Source organism: Bombina bombina, chromosome 2, assembly GCF_027579735.1.
Source record: "Bombina bombina isolate aBomBom1 chromosome 2, aBomBom1.pri, whole genome shotgun sequence".
Lineage (NCBI taxonomy): Eukaryota > Metazoa > Chordata > Amphibia > Anura > Bombinatoridae > Bombina > Bombina bombina.
In genome coordinates, this window is record NC_069500.1 from 239039870 (window position 1) to 239065168 (window position 25299).

At 37.2% G+C, this 25299-nt stretch overlaps 1 protein-coding gene across 1 annotated transcript in view; it reads right to left on the bottom strand.

The window, feature by feature from the left end:
- MCTP1 (multiple C2 and transmembrane domain containing 1) overlaps positions 1 to 25299 on the bottom strand; it is a 1142062-nt gene that overhangs the window by 754917 nt on the left and 361846 nt on the right. Inside the window, exon 7 of the mRNA XM_053701494.1 lies at positions 7056 to 7226. Within this exon, the coding sequence (XP_053557469.1) occupies positions 7056 to 7226 (171 nt within the window). The remainder of the gene's footprint in view (positions 1 to 7055; positions 7227 to 25299) is intronic.

The window sequence follows — 25299 nt, forward strand, 5'->3', positions numbered from 1 at the left end:
GGAGACTACAACCTCCCCCTCAACCCTCTCTTATACAATTCGACAAACTGTCATCTGTCCCACACAGAACCATTTCTATAGTAAAACATTGCTTAAAAGAGCTAACTGTGCACGATATCTGGAGGATACGCAACCCAGATTGTTCGGACTTCACATTTTAATCCCATCCCCACCGCAAATTTTCCGTCTAGACTATCTCATAACAGATGTTAACAGCCTGGCTAGGGTAGACCGCATAGATATTATCCCTAATTCCTGCTCCTTTAAATGGCCGCATAGACCCCTATCCTCCTACACTTGGAGGTTGGACGATTCCTTACTAGCAGATCCCATTATCCTCCAACGATTAGAAAAAGCTCTGGGGGAATATTTCTCCTTTAACGAACCATCAGTTACTGATCCCAAAACCTTGTGGGAAGCCCACAAATCGGTTATCCGTGGAGACCTAATTAGCATTAAATCACATCAACATAGACAGGCAAACAGACTTCTTAATGATGCATTAGTAGATCTCCCCATCCTAGAGGACTTACTTAAAACCCAACCAGATAATTCCAAACTTGCACAACAAGTAGCAGATTGTAAGTCAAAAATAAATCAGATTCTAGGTAAAGAATGTAAAAAGAATGCCCTCAAATTAAAACAAAAATATTACGAAGGTGGAGACAGAAGTGGTCCTCTCCTTGCCAGAAAACTAAAAAGAAGTCTACATAAAGGTTACATCATGACATTAAAAAATAGTCAAGGCAAAGAATTAGCTACATCAGAAAAAATAGCTGAGGAGTTTAGATCATACTACTCGCAGTTATATAACCTCTCCGGCTCACCCCACAGCCAAGCACAACTAACACATGCTAACAAAAGCACCTTGATAAAAAAGTACCTTTCAAACATGTCACTACCAAAAATATCCTCAGATCAACAAAAGTCTCTTAACAACCCAATCTCACAAGAGGAACTGTTAGAAGTAATTAAATTTCTCCCCAATAATAAAGCCCCGGGCCCAGATGGCTTTTCCGGACAGTATTACAAAACGTTTAGGGATATACTCACTCCCCACATGCTCACCATGTTCAACTCGATAAATGAAGACAACCCGTTTTCGAAATCCTCTCTAGAAGCTCACATAGTATTACTCCCAAAACCAGGCAAACCCCCAGATTCAGCCCCAAATTTTCGACCTATATCCCTGCCTAACGTGGACTTGAAAATATATTCAAAAATACTGGCCAATAGGCTTAACAAGATCCTCCCACATATCATAGATAATGACCAGGTGGGTTTTATCCCGTCTAGAGAGGCCAAGGAAAACACGGTCAGAGCAATACAAATTATTCATTTTGCCAATTCCACACAAACCCCCCTCGCGGTGGTGTCGGCAGACGCGGAGAAAGCTTTCGATCGCGTCTGCTGGCATTCCTTTGTGAAACCTTATATAAATATAACTTGGGTTAATCCTTCGTTTCTAAAATAATGGCCCTTTACACCTCCCCATCTGCTAAAGTAAGAGTTAACGGGATAACCTCAAATTCTTTCCCAATATCGAATGGCACCTATTTGCTTGTGTGGTAGAGGCACTTTCCACAGCAGTGCGCTCCAACCCAAACATAAAAGGACTGCAAATACAAGACACTAATCACAAAATACTATTATATGCGGATGACATCCTTTTCTGCCTAACCGACCCAATAAACTCCATTCCCCCCTTAATGACTGAACTGGAAGCTTTCTTAGAGGTCTCTAACTATCTAATTAACACTTCAAAATCTGAGCTCTTGTTAGTCCACTGTAGCAAGTCTATCTCCTCCCAGATCACCGACTTAAGCCCCCTGCGTATTCAACCCGTGTCCCTGAAATACCTAGGGATCTACCTCACCCCAAATACACAAGACCTGTTCCAGGTCAACTATCTACCCCTTCAACACTCACTGATAGCAGATATGTCATCATGGAGATCCAAAAAATATTTTGTGGTTAGGTAGAATCAATTCAATTAAAATGAATGTTCTCCCCAGAATTCTATACCTGTTCCAGGCCCTTCCAATACCATTACCCCCTAAATACCTACCAAATCTGCAGAACAGGATATTAGACTTCATATGGGACAAACGCAAAGCTAGGATCAATAAACATCTTATGAGCAAACATATAAAGGATGGGGGTTTGGGGGTCCCAAATCTACAAAACTAAAGGAAGGCTACATTCCTCCAACGAGTGATAGACTGGTTCACGAATTATGAACATACAAAAATGGGTTAAAATAGAACATGACATCACACACTCCCAACATCTAGGGTCTCTTTGCTGGCAAAGTAAAGTAGGACTACTCCAATTAAACAATAATAATTTTATAGTCCAGGAAACCTTTAACATGTGGGAAAGAACACTAGCAGAAAACCCTCTTCTTTCCTCCAGATTTTCCCCACTAACGCCCCTCACAGACAACTTAGATTTCCCCCTGGGCAAATCTGGGGGGCATCAAAACACAGGGCACAGCACAGGGCGGTCATGTCTTATCAATTGGGAAATGAACAAACCTTTTTCCCACTAGATAGATTAATCGATAACGGCCTTCAAATGTATTCGAATTGGCTTTTCCTTCACCAATGCCACTCCTATATCTTCAAGCACCCTGACAGGAACAACATTACACGTCCACTGACCCCTTTCGAGTCCTTATGTAAGTCCTCCAATCCAATGAAACACACCCTTTCTTTAACATACTCCCTTTTACAGGCTCCTCCACCAGGCTATGTTCCCCACTACATTGATAGGTGGGCAGAGGAACTCCATGTAGAAATTTCTCAGTTCGTTATGATACGTATGTTCAACAACATTACTAAAGTTTCTTCATCAAGCAAACTCATAGAGTCCAACATCAAAATTATTCAGAGATACCTAACCCCTAGCAGAATAAATAAACTTTTTCCATCTGCCAGCAATAAATGCTGGGGATGTGAAAACTCAATAGGCTCTATGGGCCACAGCTGGTGGTCTTGCCCTCTCATTCAGGCATGCTGGGAATCTATTATAGAGGTTACTTCTAGAATGCTAAAAACAAATCTGACACCAGACCCCTGGTTTGGCTGCTTAACAACCTACCACATAAGCTTCCCACTCATCAGAAAAAAATTATCTTCATAGCCAGCAACAGCATGAAATCCCTTATTGCCCAAAGATGGAAAAGTAAAGAGGTACCAAGCCTCCCTTTATGGTACAAAAAATTTAGTCAGATACTAGAGCTGGAGGAATATGCTTATATGTTACGTAGGCAGGACTCCCTATATGTGGAGTTGAAAGCGTCCTGGGAGTCTTTCATACAAGAAGAGTTCCAATATACACCCACAAATTCTTAGGTTTCTAGACAGAGTGTGCAGTGAGATGAGATACACCTTTGGCTATTTTTTCAGTATCACTTGATGTACGCCGCAATACTTTTATACTTTTATGTATGTATGTTTTATTTATACCCCTTTATCTCATGTTTTCTGTATTTTTTGAATATGCGTTTTTCTCTGTTGTTGTATATCAGCGATGTCATGAAAGCACAGATTGTCATGTGCATTTATTTTCTTTCTTTGTAAAATTGATTACTATCTGTAATGCCTCATCTTATTTTATCAATAAAGCTGATTTAAAAAAAAAAAAAAAATAGTACTACTTAACACACCACTCCTATCTGGTTGCACATTAGATTGCATGCGCAGTGCCTCAAATTTGAAGTAGGAGGACCGACCAAGCATCTTTTTCCATCTCCCGGTTCCTAAAATCAATGACATATACACGTCCCCTGAAAGGGGACATAACAGGGATTAAACTGATAAGAATAGAACTACTTAACACACCACTCCTATCTGGTGGCACATTAGATTGCACGCGCAGTGCCTCAAATTTGAAGTAGGAGGATCGACCAAGCATCTTTTTCCATCTCCCGGTTCCTAAAATCGATGCCATATACACGTCCCTGATAGGGGACGTAACAGGGATTACACTGATAGGAATAGTACTACTTAACACATCTTATAATAACACAGACAGAGGCAACGCAGAGAGAGGAGTCTGAAGAAGAGGAGTCAGAGGAGGAAGGTGGCTTTGAGGAGGTGGAAGACCAAACACAGCAGGCGTCCCAGGGGGCTTGTTGTCACCTTTCAGGGACCCTTGGTGTTGTACGTGGCTGGGTGGAGGAAGAGACCTTCAATGACATCAGTGAGGACAAGGAACGGGACATGGCTAGCTTGGTATCCAACCTTGTGCAAATGGGGAGTTTGCGGTTGTGCAAATGGACTGTTTGCGGTTGTTTGCGGTGCGTTAAACGGGGAGTTTGGTCTGTCACTGTGAAGCGGGCGTAACTCTTACACTACCTGATCGATACAACATCATACCTGATGTTTTAAAGCACGTTATTCCAAACAATTTAGGAATGTTAGGTGATTTATGCCCTTTATGGATTAAAACCAGACTCTGCATCGACTATGTAATTTTCCATGGGAGTTTTGCCATGGATCCCCCTCCGGCATGCCACAGTCCAGGTGTTAGTCCCCTTGAAACAACTTTTCCATCACTATTGTGGCCAGAAAGAGTCCCTGTGGGTTTTAAAATTCGCCTGCCTATTGAAGTCTATGGCGGTTCGCTCGGTTCGCCCGTTCGCGAACAGTTGTGGAAGTGTGCGTTCGCAGTTCGCGAACCCAAATTTTTATGTTCGCGACATCACTAGGTATACAACACACATTCCCTGGTATTTTTTTGTTTAAATGTGAATAGATTTTACTTCAAATTTTATGCAAAAATATTCTGAGCCTGTAAATTTGCTAATCTTAAAAAATTCATGATAGAACATATTGTGCACAATGTTCCTTTAATTAAACCTACACTTCATATGAGAACATAGACAATTAAAATGGAACTTCCTGTATCCAACAAAAATCTATTGTGACTATAAAAATCTGTATTGAATGGTGAGGTAGAAAACAAGTATTGTGTGATATCTAAATATTTATGGGGAAAGTGCAAATGCCAAGTTATCACCCAGAGCAAAATATATCTTCAAACCAGAAACGCTCTAAAGAAAAGTAAGCTATGATCATAGCTACAGGACTATAAGGTGCCACTATAAAATATCACATAACTGACCCTCTTGTACAAAATACCAGGATGTTTAATTTTTATATCAGTAAGGCATGTTAGGCCACGCAACATCGGCACCATCTCTATCTTCCTCTAAATGTGTCACTTAATCTATGCTTCTACACATATAATAACTTGCCAAAATTATGATATTCAGTTTGTTTAGATATTGAAACAATCACAAATCCCTTTTGTGAAACTGTTAAAGGGACATTAAACCCCATTTTTTTCATGATTCATACAGAGCATACATGTGTAAACTTTCCAATTGACTTCTACTATGAATTTTGCTTCAATCTCTTGTAATCCTTTCTTGAAGAAGCAGCAATGCGCTACAGGGATTTAGCTGAACACATTGGTAAGTCAATCACAAGAGGCATATATGTGCAGACACCAATCAGTAGCTAGCGCCCAGCTTCTGAACCTATCTAGATATGCTTTTCAACAAATGATTCCAAGGGAACAAAGCGCATTAGATAAAAGAAGTACACTGGAAAGTTGTTTACATGTGTGTGCACAGTCTGAAGAAAAATGTGGGGTTTCATGTCCCTTTGAGTATTTTTAAGGTTTAGGGGTCTATTTATCATGCTCCGTATGGAGTTTGATGCCCCGCGTTTTTGGCGAGCCTTCAGTCTCGCCAGAAACACAAGTTATGAAGCAGCGGTCTAAAGACCGCTGCTCCATGACCTGTCCGCCTGCTCTGAGGAGACGGACAGAACTCGCAAGAAATCAACCCGATCGAATACGATTAGGTTAATTGACACCCCCTCCTAGCGGAGGCGGCATTGGGGCGGCATTGCATCAGCAGGGGGCGGCATTGCACCAGCAGTTCACAAGAACTGCTGGTGCAATGATAAATGCCGACAGCGTACGCTGTCTGCATTTATCATTGTGCGGCGGACATGGGGGCCTATCTATCAAGCTCCGAATGGATCTTGATGCCCCGTGTTTCTGGCGAGCCTGCAGGCTCGCCAGAAACAGCAGTTATGAAGCAGCGGTCACAAAGACCGCTGCTCCATAACCTGTCCGCCTGCTCTGAGCAGGCGGACAGACATCGCCAGAATTCAACCCGATCGAGTACGATCGGGTTGATTGACACCTGGCCGCGAGTCAGCAGGGGGCAGCGTTGCACCAGCAGCTCTTGTGAGCTGCTGGTGCAATGCTGAATACGGCGAGCGTATTAAAATTTAGCATAGATTGGAGGTAAAATGGTTGCATGAGAAAAGTCAAAATACCCCAAGTTTAATACCTTAGGATGTCTTCTTTTAAAAAATATATACAATTGAATGGTTATTCAGGGATTCCTGACAGATATCAGTGTTCCAATGTAACTAGCGCTATTTTTGAAAAAAAAAAATGGTTTGGAAATAGCAAAGTGCTACTTGCACTTATTGCCCTATAACTTGCAAAAAAAGCAAAGAACATGTAAACATTGGGTATTTCTAAAATCAGGACAAAATTTAGAAACTATTTAGCATTGGTGTTTTATGGTGGTTGTAGATGTGTAAGAGATTTTGAGGGTCAAATTTAGAAAAAGTGTGTTTTTTTTCCATTTTTTCCTCATATTTTATAATTATTTTTATATTAAATTATAAGATTTTATGAAAATAATGGTATCTTTAGAAAACTGTATATAATATGTGTGGGTACAGTAAATGAGTAAGAGAAAAATTACAGCTAAACAAACACCGCAGAAATGCAAAAATAGCCTTGGTCCCAGACGGTCAACAAATTGAAAAGTGGTCTGGTCACTAAGGGGTTAATAAACTGACAAGGATATTGCTAAATCTTTATTGAATCATGTAAACAGGGCCACCATCAGGGAGTGACACTGGCTTCAGGAGCAACATAATAGTTTGTAAAACAGCTGATGTTTAAGTGACTTGAAACAGCTCTTCAAAGATCACATCATAAGCTATCTGCCAACTTACCTTGCTCTTATATTTCTGATGCCCAAGACGAAATTTCACATACGGGTCACTTAGTCCATTTGCATCCATAGCTTTAAGTTCCTGTCCTTCAACAAGTGTGATGCTAACGATCCCCCTCCATAAATTAGATTTTCTGTGCAAGTCTGGTAGGCGTAAACTTTGGGATTGAAACTGCAGGAAGGCATTTAAAGAAAAGAAAATACTGGCTAATGAATAGTAATAATAATGTAATAATACATTTGTATAATACATGTATAAAATAAAATGAATATAATTTATACATATAATACACACAGACCCTTTAGATATTTTTTTACTTATGCCATCCCATAATGCCTACATTATTTAATCTATTCTGTTCTCTACAAACAATGCTAATCATATTTATATTGTGCTAATGCTTTAATTAATTCCACAAACTCATCCTTATAAATATAAACTTACAATAAATATGTTGAATTTACATTATAATATAAGTGAAGTATCAGTATCCTTAAAGAGACACTGAACCCACATTTTTTTTCTTTCGTGATTCAGATAGAGCATTCAATTTTAAGCAACTTTCTAATTTACTCCTATTATCAATTTTTCTTTGTTTGCTTGCTATCTTTATTTGAAAAAGAAGGCATCTAAGCTTTTTTTTAAAGAAAATTATGTCTGGACCCTATTCCTATTATATCAGTCCTCTTTGCCAACTCTAAGGTTAGACCGTAGTCTCTCAAATACGGTTAGGTATTGTGCAGTGTAAACAAAAGATGGTAGAGTGGCGCTAGTTCAGCCGAGGAAAAACATTGCAATGTAAATTCTAGAGTATTGGAATAATGTATGTCCAAGTAAGATATGGTGGCCACGACTATAAAATCCTTAAAAAATCAAAGTATACAAAGGTTAAATATATAGATATATATGTGGAAGCATTCGGGTTATATTTATGGATTTTATAGTTGTGGCCACGACACATCTGTTTGAATGATCTGATGTTTAGATTATGATATACATATAATCTGTGTTTGTATTATTAATATATATTTCTTATATCCATGTACTAATAGTGATTTTTTTAATACCAGGTTGTTCACCAAAAATGGGCTGGCATCTAAACCTACATTCTTGCATTTCAAATAAAGATACCAAGAGAATGAAGAAAATTTGATAATAGATGTAAATTAGAAAGTTGCTTAAAATGTCATGCTCTATCTGAATCACAAAAGAAAACATTTGGGTTCAGTGTCCCTTTAATATGGTCAAATATCTTCCATGAAGTAAATGTAATATTTTGAATAAAGAGATCACCTGTCAATTCCAATATAGGTCCAATTTAGAAAAAAACACATTACAAAAACCCTTTATACTAAAGGCATGTAGCTCATCCAGCTCATATTTATGTTAAAGGGACAGTCTAGTATAAATTAAACTTTCATTATTCAGATAGGAATTTTAATTTTAATCAACTTTCCAATTTACTTTTATCATCAAATTTGCTTTTTTCTCTTGGTATTCTTAGTTTAAACTAAACATAGGTAGGCTCATATGCTAATTTCAAAGCCTTTGAGGGCTGCCTCTTATCACATGCTTTTTAAATCTCTTTTCAACACAAAGAGACAGAAAGTACACATGGGCCATATAGATAACACTGTATTCAGGCACAGGGGGTTATTTAAGATTTAGCAGAAAACAATGCTAAATTTCAGACAATAGATAATAAACAGGCACAGTCATGTGATCAGGGGGCTGGAAGAAGGTTCCTAGATATAAGGTAATCACAGAGGTAAAAAGTATATTAATGTAACTGTGTTGGTTATGCAAAACTGGGGAATGGGTAATAAAGGGATTATCTATCTTTTAAAACAATAACAATTCTATGGTAGACTATCCCTTTAATTAAAGGCAATGTAATGCAATCAGTTTAGGGCATATTTAGCCACATGATTAGACTGCAGGAAAGGGGAGATTAATGTTTATTTTTCAAGCAATATGTGTTAATTACAAGCAAGTAGTTTTCAAACAACCTCTACCCATAAATAACTTTTACAGAACACATGTAGCATGAGACTGCATATTTGTATTCTAAAGAGGGGCATAACTACAGGGGTTGCAGGTGCGCCACTGCTACCAGGCCCATCCTTTTAGGGGACCTGCATCCACTGCTTTCTTGTGCATCTTGTGTAGTTCAAGGGTCAGGTCACATTTAAGCTATTACAGCTTTCCTGTGTGCTTTTATTTCTCAAAACAGAAGTAAATGATGTCAGACAGGCAATGCATGCAATGTTTTTTACTCTTCCTTCTCTCACTCTTCAAGTTGCTCTATAGCATTTAGCATCTATAGCTGCTGTTTAGTAAATTGTAATCCATGGATATGCCCCAAATTACTTGTAATAATAGATATTTCTTACTAAATGATCACACTTTCAATGGGATGTTCTTTAACAGCTATTTTATTATGAATATATGTTTTGTGTGTGTGTATGTGTTTATATATGTGCATGTGTTGGTGTGTACATATGTATATGTATATATGTATATTTGTGTGCATATGTGTAAATATATATGTATATATATGTTTGTGTGTGTATGTGTATATGTTTTTGTATGTATGTATGTATGTGTTTGAGTGTGTGTTTATAATACTATATATATATATATATATCAGCAGAGTTAACTGAACCCATCTGCTGAGCCAATGACAAGCAGCATATATGTGCAGCTACCAATCAGCCACTAGCTCCCAGTAGTGCATTGCTGCTTCTCAGACTACCTAGGTATACTTTTTAACAAAGTTATACCAAGAGAACTAAGCAAATTAGATAATAGAAGTAAATTGAAAAAATGTTCATTATTGTGAACTTTTACTGAATCATGAAAGAAAATGTTGCATTTAATATCTCTTTAAACCAAAAAAAGCATATTTTATGATTCAGATAGAGCATACAATTTTAAACAACTTTCAGATGTACTTCATTACCAAATTAGCTTCTTTTTCCTGGTATCCTTTATTGAAGCAGTAGAAATGCACTACTGGGAACTAGCTAAACAAACTGAGTAAGACAATGTCATGAAGCATACAAAATGCAGCCACCAATCAGCCACCAGCTTCCAGTAGTGCATTGCTGCTTTTCAGCCTACTTAGCTATGCTTTTTAACAAAGGATATAAAAAAAGCAAATTAGATAATAGAAGTAAATTGGAAAGTTGTTTAAAATTGTATGTTCTCTCTGAATCATGAAAGTTTAATTTTCACTTTACTGTCCCTTAAAGTTTGACGTCCATGTCTTTTTAATCATGTAATTTCCAGTAGCTTCTGCTTTAAACCAGAAATGTTGCACATTGTATTAAACACGTAAACATTTTCTTAATAATTATTTTGCCATTAATTTTCCACCGTTTTTATTAACATATTTCATTATGACTTAAAAACTTAGGGGATGAGCTGAAGATAAAGAAACAAATCAGTTAACGTCTCTATTATAGTTTCTGAATTATTTCCAAGCTTTTTTTTTGGCATTTTCATTTATTATTATTAAAGCAATATAAAGACTCAACAAGGATTCAAACCTTGGATAGAGTCAATGGAAGTTATACTTTATATAACCCCAATAAAGGCATTTTAAAAACATACGGCTAGATTACGAGTTGTGCGTTAGGGTTAAAAAGCAGCGTTAAGAGGTAACTCTGCTTTTTAACGCTCGCTGGTATTACGAGTCTTGAAATGACAGGTGAACCGCTCACTTTTTGGGTCAGACTCGAAAATACAGCAAATCCACTAACATCAATTGCGTATCCTATATTTTCAATGGGACTTGCATAACGCTGGTATTACGAGTCTGACAAAAAGTGAGCGGTAGACCCTCTCCTGTCAAGACTGATACCGGATTTAAAAGTCAGTAGTTAAGAGATTTATGGGCTAACGCCGTAGCATAAAACTCATAACTAAAATGCTAAAAAGTACACTAACACCCATAAACTACCTATTAACCCCTAAACCGAGCCCCCCCCCACATCGCAAACACTACATAAAAATGTTTAACCCATAATCTGCCAAATTGGACATCGCCGCCACTATAAAAAATATATTAACCCCTAAACCCCCGCCCTCCCGCATCACAAACACTAGTTTAATTTTATTAACCCCTAATCTGCCGTCCCTAACATCGCCGACACTTATCTACATTTATTAACCCCTAATCTGCTGCCCCCAATGTCGCTGCAACTATATTAAAGTTATTAACCCCTAAATCTAAGTCTAACCCTAACCCCCTTAACTTAAATATAATTTAAATCAATCTAAATAAAATTACTACAATTTACTAAATTATTCCTATTTAAAACTAAATACTTACCTATAAAATAAACCCTAAGATAGCTACAATATAACTAATAGTTACATTGTAGCTATCTTAGGGTTTATTTTTATTTTACAGGCAAGTTTGTATTTATTTTAACTAGGTACAATAGTTATTAAATAGTTATTAACTATTTAATAGCTACCTATTTAAAATAAAGACAAATTTACCTGTAAAATAAATCCTAACCTAAGTTATATTTACACCTAACACTACACAATAATTAAATTAATTACCTAAATTAATTATAATTAAATACAATTTAAAAAAAATTATCTAAAGTATGAAAAAAAACAAATACTAAATTACAGAAAATAATAAAATAATTATGTTTTTTTAAACTAATTACACCTAATCTAATCCCCCTAATAAAATAAAAAAGCCCCCCCCCAAATAATAAAAAGCCCTACCCTATACTAAATTACAAATAGCCCTTAAAAGGGTCTTTTGCGGGGCATTGCCCCAAAGTAATCAGCTCTTTTACCTGTAAAAAAAGTACAATATCCCCCCAACATTAAAACCCACAACCCACACACCCAACCCTACTCTAAAACCCACCCAATACCCCCTTAATAAAACCTAACACTAACCCCTTGAAGATCACCCTACCTTGAGAAGTCTTCACCCAGCCGGGCCGAAGTCATCAACGAAACCGGGCAAAGTGGTCCTCCAGATGGGCAGAAGTCTTCATCGAAGACGGCCAGAAGAGGTCCTCCAGACGCGCAGAAGTCTTCATCCAGATGGCATCTTCTATCTTCATCCATCCGGCGCGGAGCAGCTCCAACTTCAAGACATCCGACGCGGAGCATCCTCTTCAAACGAAGTCCAACTGAAGAATAAAGGTTCCTTTAAATGACGTCATCCAAGATGGCGTCCCTTGAATTCCGATTGGCTGATAGAATTCTATCAGCCAATCGGAATTAAGGTAGAAAAAATCCTATTAGCTGATGTAATCAGCCAATATGATTGAAGTTCAATTCTATTGGCTGATCCAATCAGCCAATAGGATTGAGCTGGCATTCTATTGGCTGATTGGATCAGCCAATAGAATGCAAGCTCAATCCTATTGGCTGAGGATTTTTTCTACCTTAATTCCGATTGGCTGATAGAATTCTATCAGCCAATCAGAATTCAAGGGATGCCATCTTGTATGACGTCATTTAAAGGAACCTTCATTCTTCAGTTGGACATCGTTTGAAGAGGATGCTCCACGTCAGATATCTTGAAGATGGAACTGCTCCGCGCCGAATGGATGAAGATAGAAGATGCCGTCTGGATGAAGACTTCTGCCAGTCTGGAGGACCACTTCGCCCGGCTTTGTTGAGGACTTCGGCTGGGTGAAGACTTCTCAAGGTAGGGTGATCTTCAAGGAGGTAGTGTTAGGTTTTATTAAGGGGGTATTGGGTGGGTTTTAGAGTAGGGTTGGGTGTGTGGGTGGTGGGTTTTAATGTTGGGGGGTATTGTACTTTTTTTTACAGGTAAAAGAGCTGATTACTTTGGGGCAATGCCCCGCAAAAGGCCCTTTTAAGGGCTATTTGTAATTTAGTATAGGGTAGGGCTTTTTATTATTTTGGGGGGCTTTTTTATTTTATTAGGGGATTAGATTAGGTGTAATTAGTTTAAAAACTTGTAATTATTTTATTATTTTTTATAATTTAGTGGGGGGGTTTTTGTACTTTAGATAATTTTTTTTAAATTGTATTTAATTGTAGTTAATTTAGGTAATTAATTTAATTATAGTGTAGTGTTAGATATAATTGTAACTTAGGTTAGGATTTATTTTACAGGTAAATTTGTCTTTATTTTAACTAGGTAGTTATTAAATAGTTAATAACTATTTAATAACTATTGTACCTAGTTAAAATAAATACAAACTTGCCTGTTTAATAAAAATAAACCCTAAGCTAGCTACAATGTAACTATTAGTTATATTGTAGCTAGCTTATGGTTTATTTTATAGGTAAGTATTTAGTTTTAAATAGGAATAATTTAGTGAATTATAGTAATTTTATTTAGATTTATTTAAATTATATTTGTTAGGGGGGTGTTAGGGTTAGACTTAGGTTTAGGAGTTAATAACTTTATTATAATGGCGGCGACATTGGGGGCGGCAGATAAGGGGTGAATAAGTGTAGTAAGGTTGCGGTAACATTGGGGGCAGCAGATTAGGGGTTAATAAATATAATGTAGGGTTCGGCGATGTTGGGGGCAGCAGATTAGGGGTTCATAAGTACAATGTAGGTGGCGGCGGTGTCCGGAGCAGCAGATTAGGGGTTAATAATATAATGCAGGTGTCCGTGATGTCGGGGGCAGCGGATTAGGGGTTAATAAGTGTAAGATTAGGGGTGTTTAGACTCAGGGTTCATGTTAGGGTGTTAGGTGTAGACATTAAAAGTATTTCCCCATAGGAATCAATGGGGCTGCGTTAGGAGCTTTACGCTGCTTTTTTGCAGGTGTTAGTTTTTTTTCAGCCGGCTCTCCCCCATTGATTCCTATGGGGAAATCGTGCACAAGCACGTTTTGCCAGCTCACCGCTACCGTAAGCAGCGCTGGTATTGAGGTGAGATGTGGAGCTCTCCGCTCACTTTTCTGCGGCTAACGTCAGGTTTGTAAAAACCTGTAATACCAGCGTTGTCTGTAGGTGAGCAGTGAGGGAAAACTGCTCGTTAGCACTGCACAGCATTACCGACAAAACTTGTAATCTAGGCGATAGTATCTTTCACTCCGTATGTTCAGATCACTTAATGATTTATTGTACTTTGATTAAATGTGCTCACAAGCAAGCTCTGTATTCAGATGATCTTCCCTTAACATTGTTTATGCTTAAAAACATCTTGTAAAAACTTACATTTGGGAGTTATCGTTTTATTATGATAGAGACCTTGTCACATATAGAGATATCAATTGTCAGGGGGAATATGCCAGGTGCTTCTTTGTGGTTTAAATTGCATAGAAAGAACAGATGATCATTTGATTGTCATTGTCAATGTTTTTTTTTTCATTTATCAGCTGTTGGCATCAGTGATTAGGATTGTGCTTTATAGCGTAACTGCCAATGGTCGGGATCACTGATATTACTACTTAACAGTCAAGGCTATTGCTACGCACAGTTCTGTTTGAATTGGTTTTGATTACTTATGGGTCGAATAGAATAACCCCTCTGTCACTATAATGCCATTTTGAATGTGTTAAAGCCCTTTTTTAGGGCCATAGAAGAAAAACTGAGCATAGGTTCATCTTGTGTAGTCAAACAAAAAGGCAGCAGGCATGTTGGGATATTATTCCAAAATAAAAATATAAATGTAATTTCATTTTCATATGAAAAAAATGGCAAAATGTTTAGAAAAATACCATTGTGGCCACAAAAATACATACAACCCCACATTTTAAATAATTTCATTCAGTAGTTTGATCAGTAAATCTAACGTTACTTATACATCTTAAAAATGACAAAAAAACCCCCTAAAACATAAAATTGACTTTGCTCAAGGTTGCACTTTCTATGCAGATATAATAATATAATGTCCCTTTAGGTAAATTTAATATTAGACGTTAATTGGAAAAAAAAATCTTTAATTAATTATTGAAAGTTACATTTTGAATTACTGCCTCTTTAAATAACATAAAACTACTTGCCAATGTTATAGAGAAAACTATGTGCATCGAAGATACATAATTTTTGCGTTAGCGTAGTTATCTCCAATCTGCATTTTCCTTCACTTTCCAATAACATACATTTGTAATAAAGGGGTTTAATCTCTCAATACATTACAACAGAAATAATCAACAAAGCAGAAAACTATCATCATTATGGTTTCCTTGACTACTGAAAGCATAACTGGTATTCTTCCTTAATGATCCTGATTTTATTTTACTTTTGAGTGAAATTTTGCATTTTGAATAACACATTTATCTTGACAGAATAGGTCACAAAAGCTGTAACTCTGTTGTGAACCCTTACTTTAGATACAGCATTACATTTTTTCCTTTTTAAGTCCACATTTGAAAAGGCTGCAGACAATGATATCTGAACTCTCTTACATCTGCTGGGTAAAGTATGAACTGTCTAAAAAGCTCATATTGGCCTTTCTATTATAATCATTGGTCTTCCAGTTCTCTTTTGTTTAAGAAGCTTTTGTGAAAAACTGAAACGGTAGAGACGCATTCTTTATTAAGAAGTGTAAGCTATCTTGAAAGGTCAATAATATAGCTCAAAATAGCTTGCTATTGAAAATGAGAGTCTTATCAGAAAAAATAAATAAACCTTCTTTTAGCTAAAATTCAGTCCTTTAGCTAAATGTATTTCAGTAACAATACAAATGAAAGCAGTCACCCATGTAACAACTTCTGCACCAAACCTTGAATTGCTTTTATGAGATAGTAGAACTTTGACCCACACAATAAATAAAAGATACTTACATTAAAAACGTGCTAGCAGTGCATTTGTATTTCATGTATATAAAGTTATGTTTTCTTGAGCTGACAATAAAGGTAAAGTGTGAGGACTATCACTATCTGAGGTATGGACTAAGACAAAGTTGTATTAGTTAATATGGGTGGCAAAAAAGCTTTATATATTAATGATGATGATAAGAACAATAATAAGAACTGTTCTTTATTTGAAATGTATAAATATGAATTTAAAGGGACAGTCTAGTTCAAATTAAACTTTCATGATTCAGATAGGGCATGTCATTTTAAACAACGCTCCAATCTACTTTTATCATCAAATTTTCTTTGTTCTCTTCGTATTCTTAGTTGTAAGCTAAACCTAGGTAGGCCCATATGGTAGGTTTATATGCTAATTTACAAGTCCTTGAATGCCGCCTCTTATCTGAATGCATTTGACAGTTTTTCACAGATAGAGGGCGTTACTTCATGTGTGCCATATAGATAACATTGTGCTCACGCCCATGGAGCTACTTATGAGAGGGCACTGATTAGCTAAAATGCAAGTCTATCAAAAGAACTGAGATAAGGGGGCAGTCTTCAGAGGTTTAGATACAAGGCTAATCACTGAGGTAAAAAGTGCTTGACTTTCTCTGTGTGTTGTATTAATTTGTTTTGTAATTTTCCCTATGGTTCTTGCACCCAGACCTGTCTGGGGTTAACTGCCTGTGACTCTGGGGACAGCACAGCTTCCTGTGAGTGCCGGTGAGCACCCAGGGCTGAGCATGTTGCAGGGTCATGGGATGTGTACCCGGTCCGGTATGAGAGTACAGTCCCCTTCCGTGTTTTGTATATGTCTCGGGTGATTACATATGCCTGTGCACCCTTCCCTTGTTCCCAGTTTGTTTGGATTTGAGAGCTTGCATTGTGTGGCTGTTTTAGGGTCCGAGGTATTGGAAAGGACCTTGACGTGGTACCTGGGCTTGTCCCATTTGGCCAGATGCAGTAACTAACCTTTCCATTTTTGCTTTTAAATCTTAGCTGAGAGCTTGTAAGTGAGTGCTGGACTTTCTCTGTGTGTTTTTTATATATATATATATATATATATATATATATATATATATATATATATATATGTTGTGGGTAAAGTCAGATATTGGGTAATCGATTCCTAGCAGTACCCGTGTAAACCTCATTCCCCAAGGTTCACATGGCAAAAATAAAAATAGTGTAGATGGGGGAATTAAATTACACCTGGCTTTACCCACAGCCGATAGGATGACTTTACCCGTAACATTTATTTATATATTTATATATATATATATATCAATCAAAATAAATGCTCACTCTCCCAACATCAAGTTGTAAACGTTATTGTGTGTGTGTGTATATATATATATATATACTGTATATATATATATATATATATATATATATATATATATATATATTTATATATATATATATATATATATATATATATATATATATTAAAGTGAAAGGCACTCACCGGGTCTTAAATGCTGAAAAAATGTATCTTTATTAAGGTGACGTTTTGGGTTTTATCCCGTCCTCAAACCAACATGATGGTTTGAGGACGGGATAAAACCCGAAATGTCACCTTAATAAGAAGAAATATTTTCAGCATTTAAGACCCAGTGAGTGCCTTTCACCTTTTTGAACTGTATACTTATTTACAGTGCACCCTGGGCAGAAGTTATAGATATTTGACAACTAATTGTTACTGGGAGTGCTGTACCACCACTGACTTTTTTATATATTTATATATATATATATATATATATATATATATATATATATATATATATTCTCACCTGCCACTTTATTAGGTACACCTGTTCAATTGCTTGGTAACACAAATTGGTAATCGACCAATCACATGGCAGCAACTCAATGCATTTAGGCATCTAGACATGGTGAAGATGACTTGCTGAAGTTCAAACCAAGCATCAGAATGGGGAAGAAAGGGGATTTAAGTGACTTTGAACGTGGCATGGTTGTTGGTGCCAGGCGGTCTGGTCTGAGTATTTAAAAAACTGCTGATCTACTTGGATATTCACGCACAACCATCTCTAGGGTTTACAGAGAATGGTCCGAAAAAGAGAAAATATCCAGTGAGTCTCAGTTGTGTGGATGCCAATGCCTTGATTATGTAAGAGGTCAGAGGAGAATCGGCAGTTTGGTTCGAGATGAAAGAAAGGCAACAGTAACTCAAATAACCACTCGTTACAACCAAGTTATGCAGATTACCATCTCTGAACGCACAACACATTGAACCTTGAAGCAGAAGACCACATCAGGTGCCACTCCTGTCAGTTCAGAACAGGAAACTGAGGCTACAATTCGCCCAGGCTCACCAAAATTGTACAATAGAAGATTGTAAAAACGTTGCCTGTTCTGATGAGTCTCGATTTCAGCTGCGATATTCAGTTGGTAGGGTCAGAACTTGGCGTAAACAATATGAAAGCATGGATCTATCCTGCCTTGTATCAATGGTTCAGGCTGGTGGTGGTGGTGTAATGGTGTGGGGGATATTTTCTTGGAACACTTTGGGCCCCTTAGTACCAATTGAGCATCCTTTAAATACCAGGCCTACCTGAGTATTGTTGCTGACCATGTCCATCCCTTTATGGATACAGTGTACCCATCTTCTGATGGCTACTTCCAGCAGGATAATGCACCATGTCACAAAGCTCAAATCATATCAAACTGGTTTCTTGAACATGACAATGAGTTCACTGCACTCCAATGGTCTCTTCAGTCACCATATCTCAATCCAATAGAGCACCTTTGGGATGTAGTGGAACGGGAGATTCCCATCATGGATGTGCAGTCGACAAATCTGCAGCAACTGCGTGATGCTATCATGTCAATATGAACCAAAATCTCTGAGGAATGTTTCCAATACCTTGTTCATTCTATGCCATGAAGAATTATGGCAGTTATGAAGGCAAAAGGGGTCCAACCCGGTACTAGCAAGGTGTACCCAATAAAGTGGCCGGTGAGTGTATATTTTGAATTTAATGTTATAAAGTTTACTGATTTTAGATATTTTACTAAATTAAACTGTGTCTGTTCTAATGGATTGGTATTGCTTTGAAAAGGAAGCAAAACATCCCCTAGATACCATACAATATTCCCACACAGTAATATTGATGGGTTGAGATGAAGATCACTGTCACCTATTATATAACATGCAACGACAGTGCAGGTGTAAACCCCATAAGTCTAATGGTTACAGCAGTAACCACTTGACTAGTACTTTATTGATATATCAATAACATTCTATACATAATGACAGGGTGCAGGTAATAATGAGTTCAAATGCATCTGGCACTTTGCTCACATACCAAATGTGTCTACATAAGTTCTTTGAAGAGGCAGGTTGGCAGTTATCTCTGGAAAATGTAAAGGTGGAACTTCACAGAGTGCTATGCTGCACCGTTGCCAGGGGAGTGCCTATATTTCCCCCAGTATATGTACAGCCTAATCCTGGACTCTTAATTAACTGCATGTTTCTTAGAACTATTTTTATTAGGGATTACCATATCCTTTAAAGGGACAGTGTACTGCAACATTTTGTGTGCTGGCTATATTTACACATCTTTTTTTAATAGCCTCTACTTAAGTATGGAAACTTTGAGTATAGGTAGGAATACCACAGACAAAATCATCTATTTCAAATACCAATATAAAGGTAATTGATCTATTTGTAAAAAATAAATAAAAATAATAATAATAATATTAATACACTGGAGCAGGTAAAATGGATCATTGTGTACAAATTAAAGGGAGAAAGTTTAGGGTACACTGTCCCTTTAAGTACTAGACAGGGTTCCTTATAGACATTATGATAAATTCCTATTTTCTAATATCGATTCTTTCCATATACTACTGCACTGGCTTATTTACTATGAAATACTAAATAATTATTTTCACTGATCTTTTTGGTAAAGACACTTTATGAAGTCACACACTGATTCAGTAGAAAGAATCATCGTGGGGTAGAGCGCATGTGTAGGAGCATTAAATTCTAGGTGGGGCAATATTTTAAAAGTAAAATTTTAAAAAGTAGCCAGTTTACAAGTCAGGGGTTTATTCCAGTATACTTCATAAGATTTTCACACCGGTTAATATTGTGCAATATATCATTTTCAAATTCAAAGCTAACAGATCTCGATCTTATCTGAAAGCCCATACACCTAAGTGAGTTTCCTTTTAAAAAATCCAGTTTAAGAAAATGCAATAAGTCCTTCTAATAGAAACCTGGGGCGCGATCCGATATAGATCGCAGTTTGCGGCGCAAGCAAGGGAACCCGCGTCGCCCGCAGTTTCAGCTCGCAACTCGAGCTATCCCATATATGTCGCTGTCAGATGCTAACGTGCCGTAAGTCTGACAAACCAGCGATGTCCAGAAATCTGCGCAAGTACAAATTTCTGGCGTCGCCAGTGACTTGCGGCACGTTAGAAACTGCCGGCGCCTACAAAACCTGACTAAAGTCTAAATCACCTAAATCACGCCTCCCTAACATAGCCCGACACGTCTAACCCTCTATCCGCTATCCCCCCTCACTATCCTAACAATAAAATATGTATTAACCCCTAAACCGCCGCTACCTAATAAAGTTATTAACCCCTAAACCGCCGCCAGCTATATTAAATCTATAACCCCCTAAAGTGAGCCCCTAACACCGCCGCCATCTACCTTACCTACCCCCTAAAGTGAGCCCCTACCTCGCCGCTATTTTAAAATTATTAACCCCTAAAATTATTAACCCCAGATTCAAGTTCAATCTGATTGGCTGATTGGTTCAGCCAATCGGATTGAACTTGAATCTGATTGGCTGATTCAATCAGATTTTTCTAACTTAATTCCAATTGGCTGATAGAATCCTATCAGCCAATCGGAATTCGGTGGACGCCATCTTGGATGACGTCATTTAAAGGTACCTCATTCGTCGTTCAGTAGTCGGCCGCGATGGATGCTCCGCGGTTGTTGAGCGAAGAAAGAAGATTGAAGATGCCGCTTCATGGAAGATGCTGCCGGAAGAAAGAAGACTTTGCTGCCGCTTGGAGGAAGACCTCGCCGGGAGGAAGAATTCTTCTTTTCCGCTTGGAGGAAGACATCGCCGGAGGAAGAATTCTTCTTTGCCGCTTGGAGCAAGACATCGCCCGGATCGGATGAGGAGTTCGGCCCGGTGTGGTGAAGACAAGGTAGGGAGATCTTCAGGGGGGTAGTGTTAGGCTTTTTTAAGGGGGGTTTGGGTGGGTTTAGAATAGGGGTATGTGGGTGGTGGGTTGTAATGGGGTGGGGTATTGTATATGTTTTTAAATGCAAAAGAGCTGAATTCTTTGGGGCATGCCCCACAAAAGGCCCTTTTAAGGGCTGGTAAGGTAAAGAGCTTTGAACTTTTTTTAATTCAGAATAGCGCAGGGAATTTTTTTTATTTTGGGGGGCTTTATTATTTTATTAGGGGGCTTAGAATAGGTGTAATTAGCTTAAAAATCTTGTAATCTTTTTTTATTTTTTGTAATTTAGTGTTTGTTTTTTTTTGTAATTTAGTTTAGTTAATTTAATTGTATTTTTAGATAGATATTTGTAGTTTATTTAATTTATTGATAGTGTAGGTGTATTTGTAACTTAGGTTAGGATTTATTTTACAGGTAATTGGGTAATTATTTTAACTAGGTAGATATTCAATAGTTAATAACTATTTAATAGCTATTATACCTAGTTAAAATAATTAACAATTTACCTGTAAAATAAATATTAACCCTAACATAGCTACAATGTAATTATTAATTATATTGTATCTATCTTAGGGTTTATTTTATAGGTAAGTATTTAGATTTAAATAGGAATATTTTAGTTTATAATATGAATTAGATTAATTTAATATAAATTTAGTTAGTGGTGTTAGGGTTAGATAGAGTTAATATAGTTAATATAAATACTATAGTAACTATATTAACTATATTAACCCTAATATAATTAGGGTTAATATAGTTAATATATATAATGTAATAACTATATTAAATATAATATACTTAGGGTTAATATAGATAATATAGCTGGCGGCGGGGTAGGTAGATTAAATTAGGGGTTAATAATTTTAATAGAGATGGCGGCGGTGTATTGCGCATGCGTTAGGTGTTAGGTTTTATTTAGCAGATCGCGGGTGACAGGTAGATAGACATTGCGCATGCGTTAGGTTTATTTTCTAGCTAGTTTAGGGAGTTACAGGGCTCCAATAGTCAGCGTAAGGCTTCTTACGGCTGCTTTTTGTGGCGAGGTGAAAATGGAGTAAGATTTCTCCATTTTCGCCACGTAAGTCCTTACACTGCATATTGGATACCAAACTGCGCTGGTTTGGTATACCTGCCTATGGCCCAAAAAACTACGGGCGACGGCAGAAATATACGGGCGTAACTTCTAGGTTACGCCGTATATGTGATACCAAACCAGCGTAAATATTGGCGTCGCCGGCTTTTGCGGACGACGATTTTTATCGGATCGACCCCCTGTAGTCTTCTTTTTGTTTTCGGGTGTAGATCATACCAGATCGAAAAACAGTGTGTTCATATCAAAATATCAATAAATGGAAAAACTGGAAAAAAACAAATTTTTTTAAATATTAAAAGTGACAATAGTGATTGAGCAAACATGCCCAGTATGTCTATATACAAATAACATTCAGAGCAAGGGTGAGGATGGATTGGGATGGAAATAGCTTAATCTCACAATGTAAATTAGAATTTCCCTTAAAAACTAAAAAATGGGGCTAATTCAAAAGAACTTTACTGTAACCTTATTGGGACAGAAATTGTAGAAATTAATGTTATAAATTTGGCACTATGTTCAGAATTATGTAACATTAACCTAGTGACACCTTTAAAAAAATTAAGAGATGCAGAGGTCGCAACTGCGACTGGGCCCCTGAGGGTGGGGGCCCAGCTTCAACCCCCCCCATAAAAAAACGTTGACCTGCCACTGCCTGCACTGATATCATGTGAGTGTGAGATGATGCTTTACTAGTGTCTGACTACTGGGGTTAGTGTTCTGTTTTACTCATTGGTGTTTATGTGTGTGTGTGTGTGTGTGCATGTATGTATGTGACTGTGTGTGCATTTATGCATGTATGTGTTTGTGTGTGTGTATGTTTGTGGAGCCAGCAAATTACAGACCTTGTTACTACAGCATGGGGGGCACGGGGTAAACAGTGTCACTATACAGTACTACTATATACTGTTAGGGTTGCCACCTCAGTCATGTTTTCCTGGACACTTATTAGTTACACATGCTGCAGGGTGTGCAAGGAGGAACATGTATTGTGTTTCTGGACAGCACTATTCATATTCCTCCCTGCACACCCTGCAGCATGTGTAATTTATAAGTGTTCTGTATTTTAAGGGACGGGTGGCAAACCTAATATACAGTATGGGGAGCTGGACCATGTCACTAACTACTGTGGTCCCTTTATAAAGTACTGGGGCAGGTAGGGTCAGGCCAGCCATCTCACCGGCAGATTACAGACTGTGTCACAAACTCACTATATACAGTACTGGTGTGTTAAACAGTGTCACTATATACAGTAATAGTGGGTCAGACCATCTCACAGACTGTGGGCACAGGGCAGACATGTAATCTGATTCACATTTTCCCCCCCATTTTTTCCCCCTGTGTTAAATGTAAAAAAACAAACAAACAAACAAAAAAATGTATCAAATGTACCTTTTTTTTTTTTTAAAGAGTTAACCCCCTAAAGCTGTACTTACCTTACTTTCCTCTCCAGTCTATTCTGCTACAGACTTTTTTTCAAAAGTACGTAACAAGCGCGCTGTCTAATCACAGGGTACCCGATCGTGCAACTGAACTAAATGTAGTGTGCTCTTACGCTAGGTGAAGCTGTCGGCTTCTTATACCCATGACCCTTCTCCTAAAGTAATATATACAAAATTCGGGGGTATTTAAATATCAGTCTTTTCTGTTAATAATAAAATATGTTGTTGCTTTTTTTTCTGAATTGGTACTTAAAGACACTGCTAAATCCTGGAAGAGCTGGATAAAAACTCCAAAAGGTTTTGAGTAGGTTCCTTTCCTTTAGATCTTCCTAATTTATCCTGCCCATTCTGTTTATTTCTAAAATGATGTATATTTAAGGGATGTCATTTCTTCCACTCAGACCTAGCTCATTAAGTGTATAAATAGACTGTATAGGAAAGTAAGGTAAGTACAGCTTTAGGGGGTTAACGCTTTAAAAAAAAAAAAGGTAAATTTGATACATTTTTTTGTTTGTTTGTAAAATGTATCAAATTTACCTTTTTTTTTTTTTTTAAAGAGTTAACCTCCTAAAGCTGTACTTACCTTACTTTCCTCTCTAGTCTATTCTACTACAGTCTTTTGTTCAAAAGTGCGTAACAGGCACGCTGTCTAATCACAGGGTACCCGATCGTGCAACTGAACTAAATGTAGTGTGCTCTTGCGCTAGGTGAAGCTGTCGGCTTCTTTTACCCATTACCCTTCTCCTAAAGTAATATATACAAAATTCGGGGGTATTTAAATATCAGTCTTTTCTGTTAATAATAAAATATGTGGTTGCTTTTTTTTCTGAATTGGTACTTGAAGACACTGCTAAATCCTGGAAGAGCTGGGTAAAAACTCCAAAAGGTTTTGAGTAGGTTCCTTTCCTTTAGATCTTGCTAATTTATCCTGCCCATTCTGTTTATTTCTAAAATGATGTATATTTAAGGGATGTCATTTCTTCCACTCAGACCTAGCTCATTAAGTGTATAAATAGATTGTTGGGCAAACACATTGACATTCAGAAATGATCAGTTGTATCCTCTGAATGCCGTGGCAGGAAGATATATGGTTTCGGAATTATAGCGCACTTGCTACAGCCTAAACCAGATCTGAACAGCAATTACTTTTTCACTGTCCATAAGCCTGTTATTTATCCTTCTCATTTCAGAAGTAAATACCATCTTACATTATCTGAGTGTCACGAGAAATAAGGTTTTAGCAGACACAAGTCATTAGTGGCACCACTGCTAGGAGAGAATAAGAATAGAAAACTCACTTCTAAGTGTCAAGGGTTTGTGGGATTCTATCGGAAATTAGCTCTCATTCTGCAGTATTATGTTGTAATGACCCAAAAAAAGAGCAATCCAGACAAAATTGCCATACATGGTGACAGTGATTTATTTACAAAGTTGTATATTATCTTTTGTAAAGAAGAACAGTGACATTTTGTCCCAGTTTTCAAATCTATTTAGAAAATGATCTTCATATTGCTTTGTTAAACTGCTTTAGATTGTATCTGCTTTTAAAATGCATTCAATTCACGGAAATTTATTTTTATTAATACACTAGTTTGTTTTTAGATAGATATATATATTTAAATAAAAAAGACTCTAGTAAATATAAGTATAATAGATTTTGAATAAAATTCTGCAACATATGTACCGTTGTTCAGAAGTTTTGCAAATTTCCCA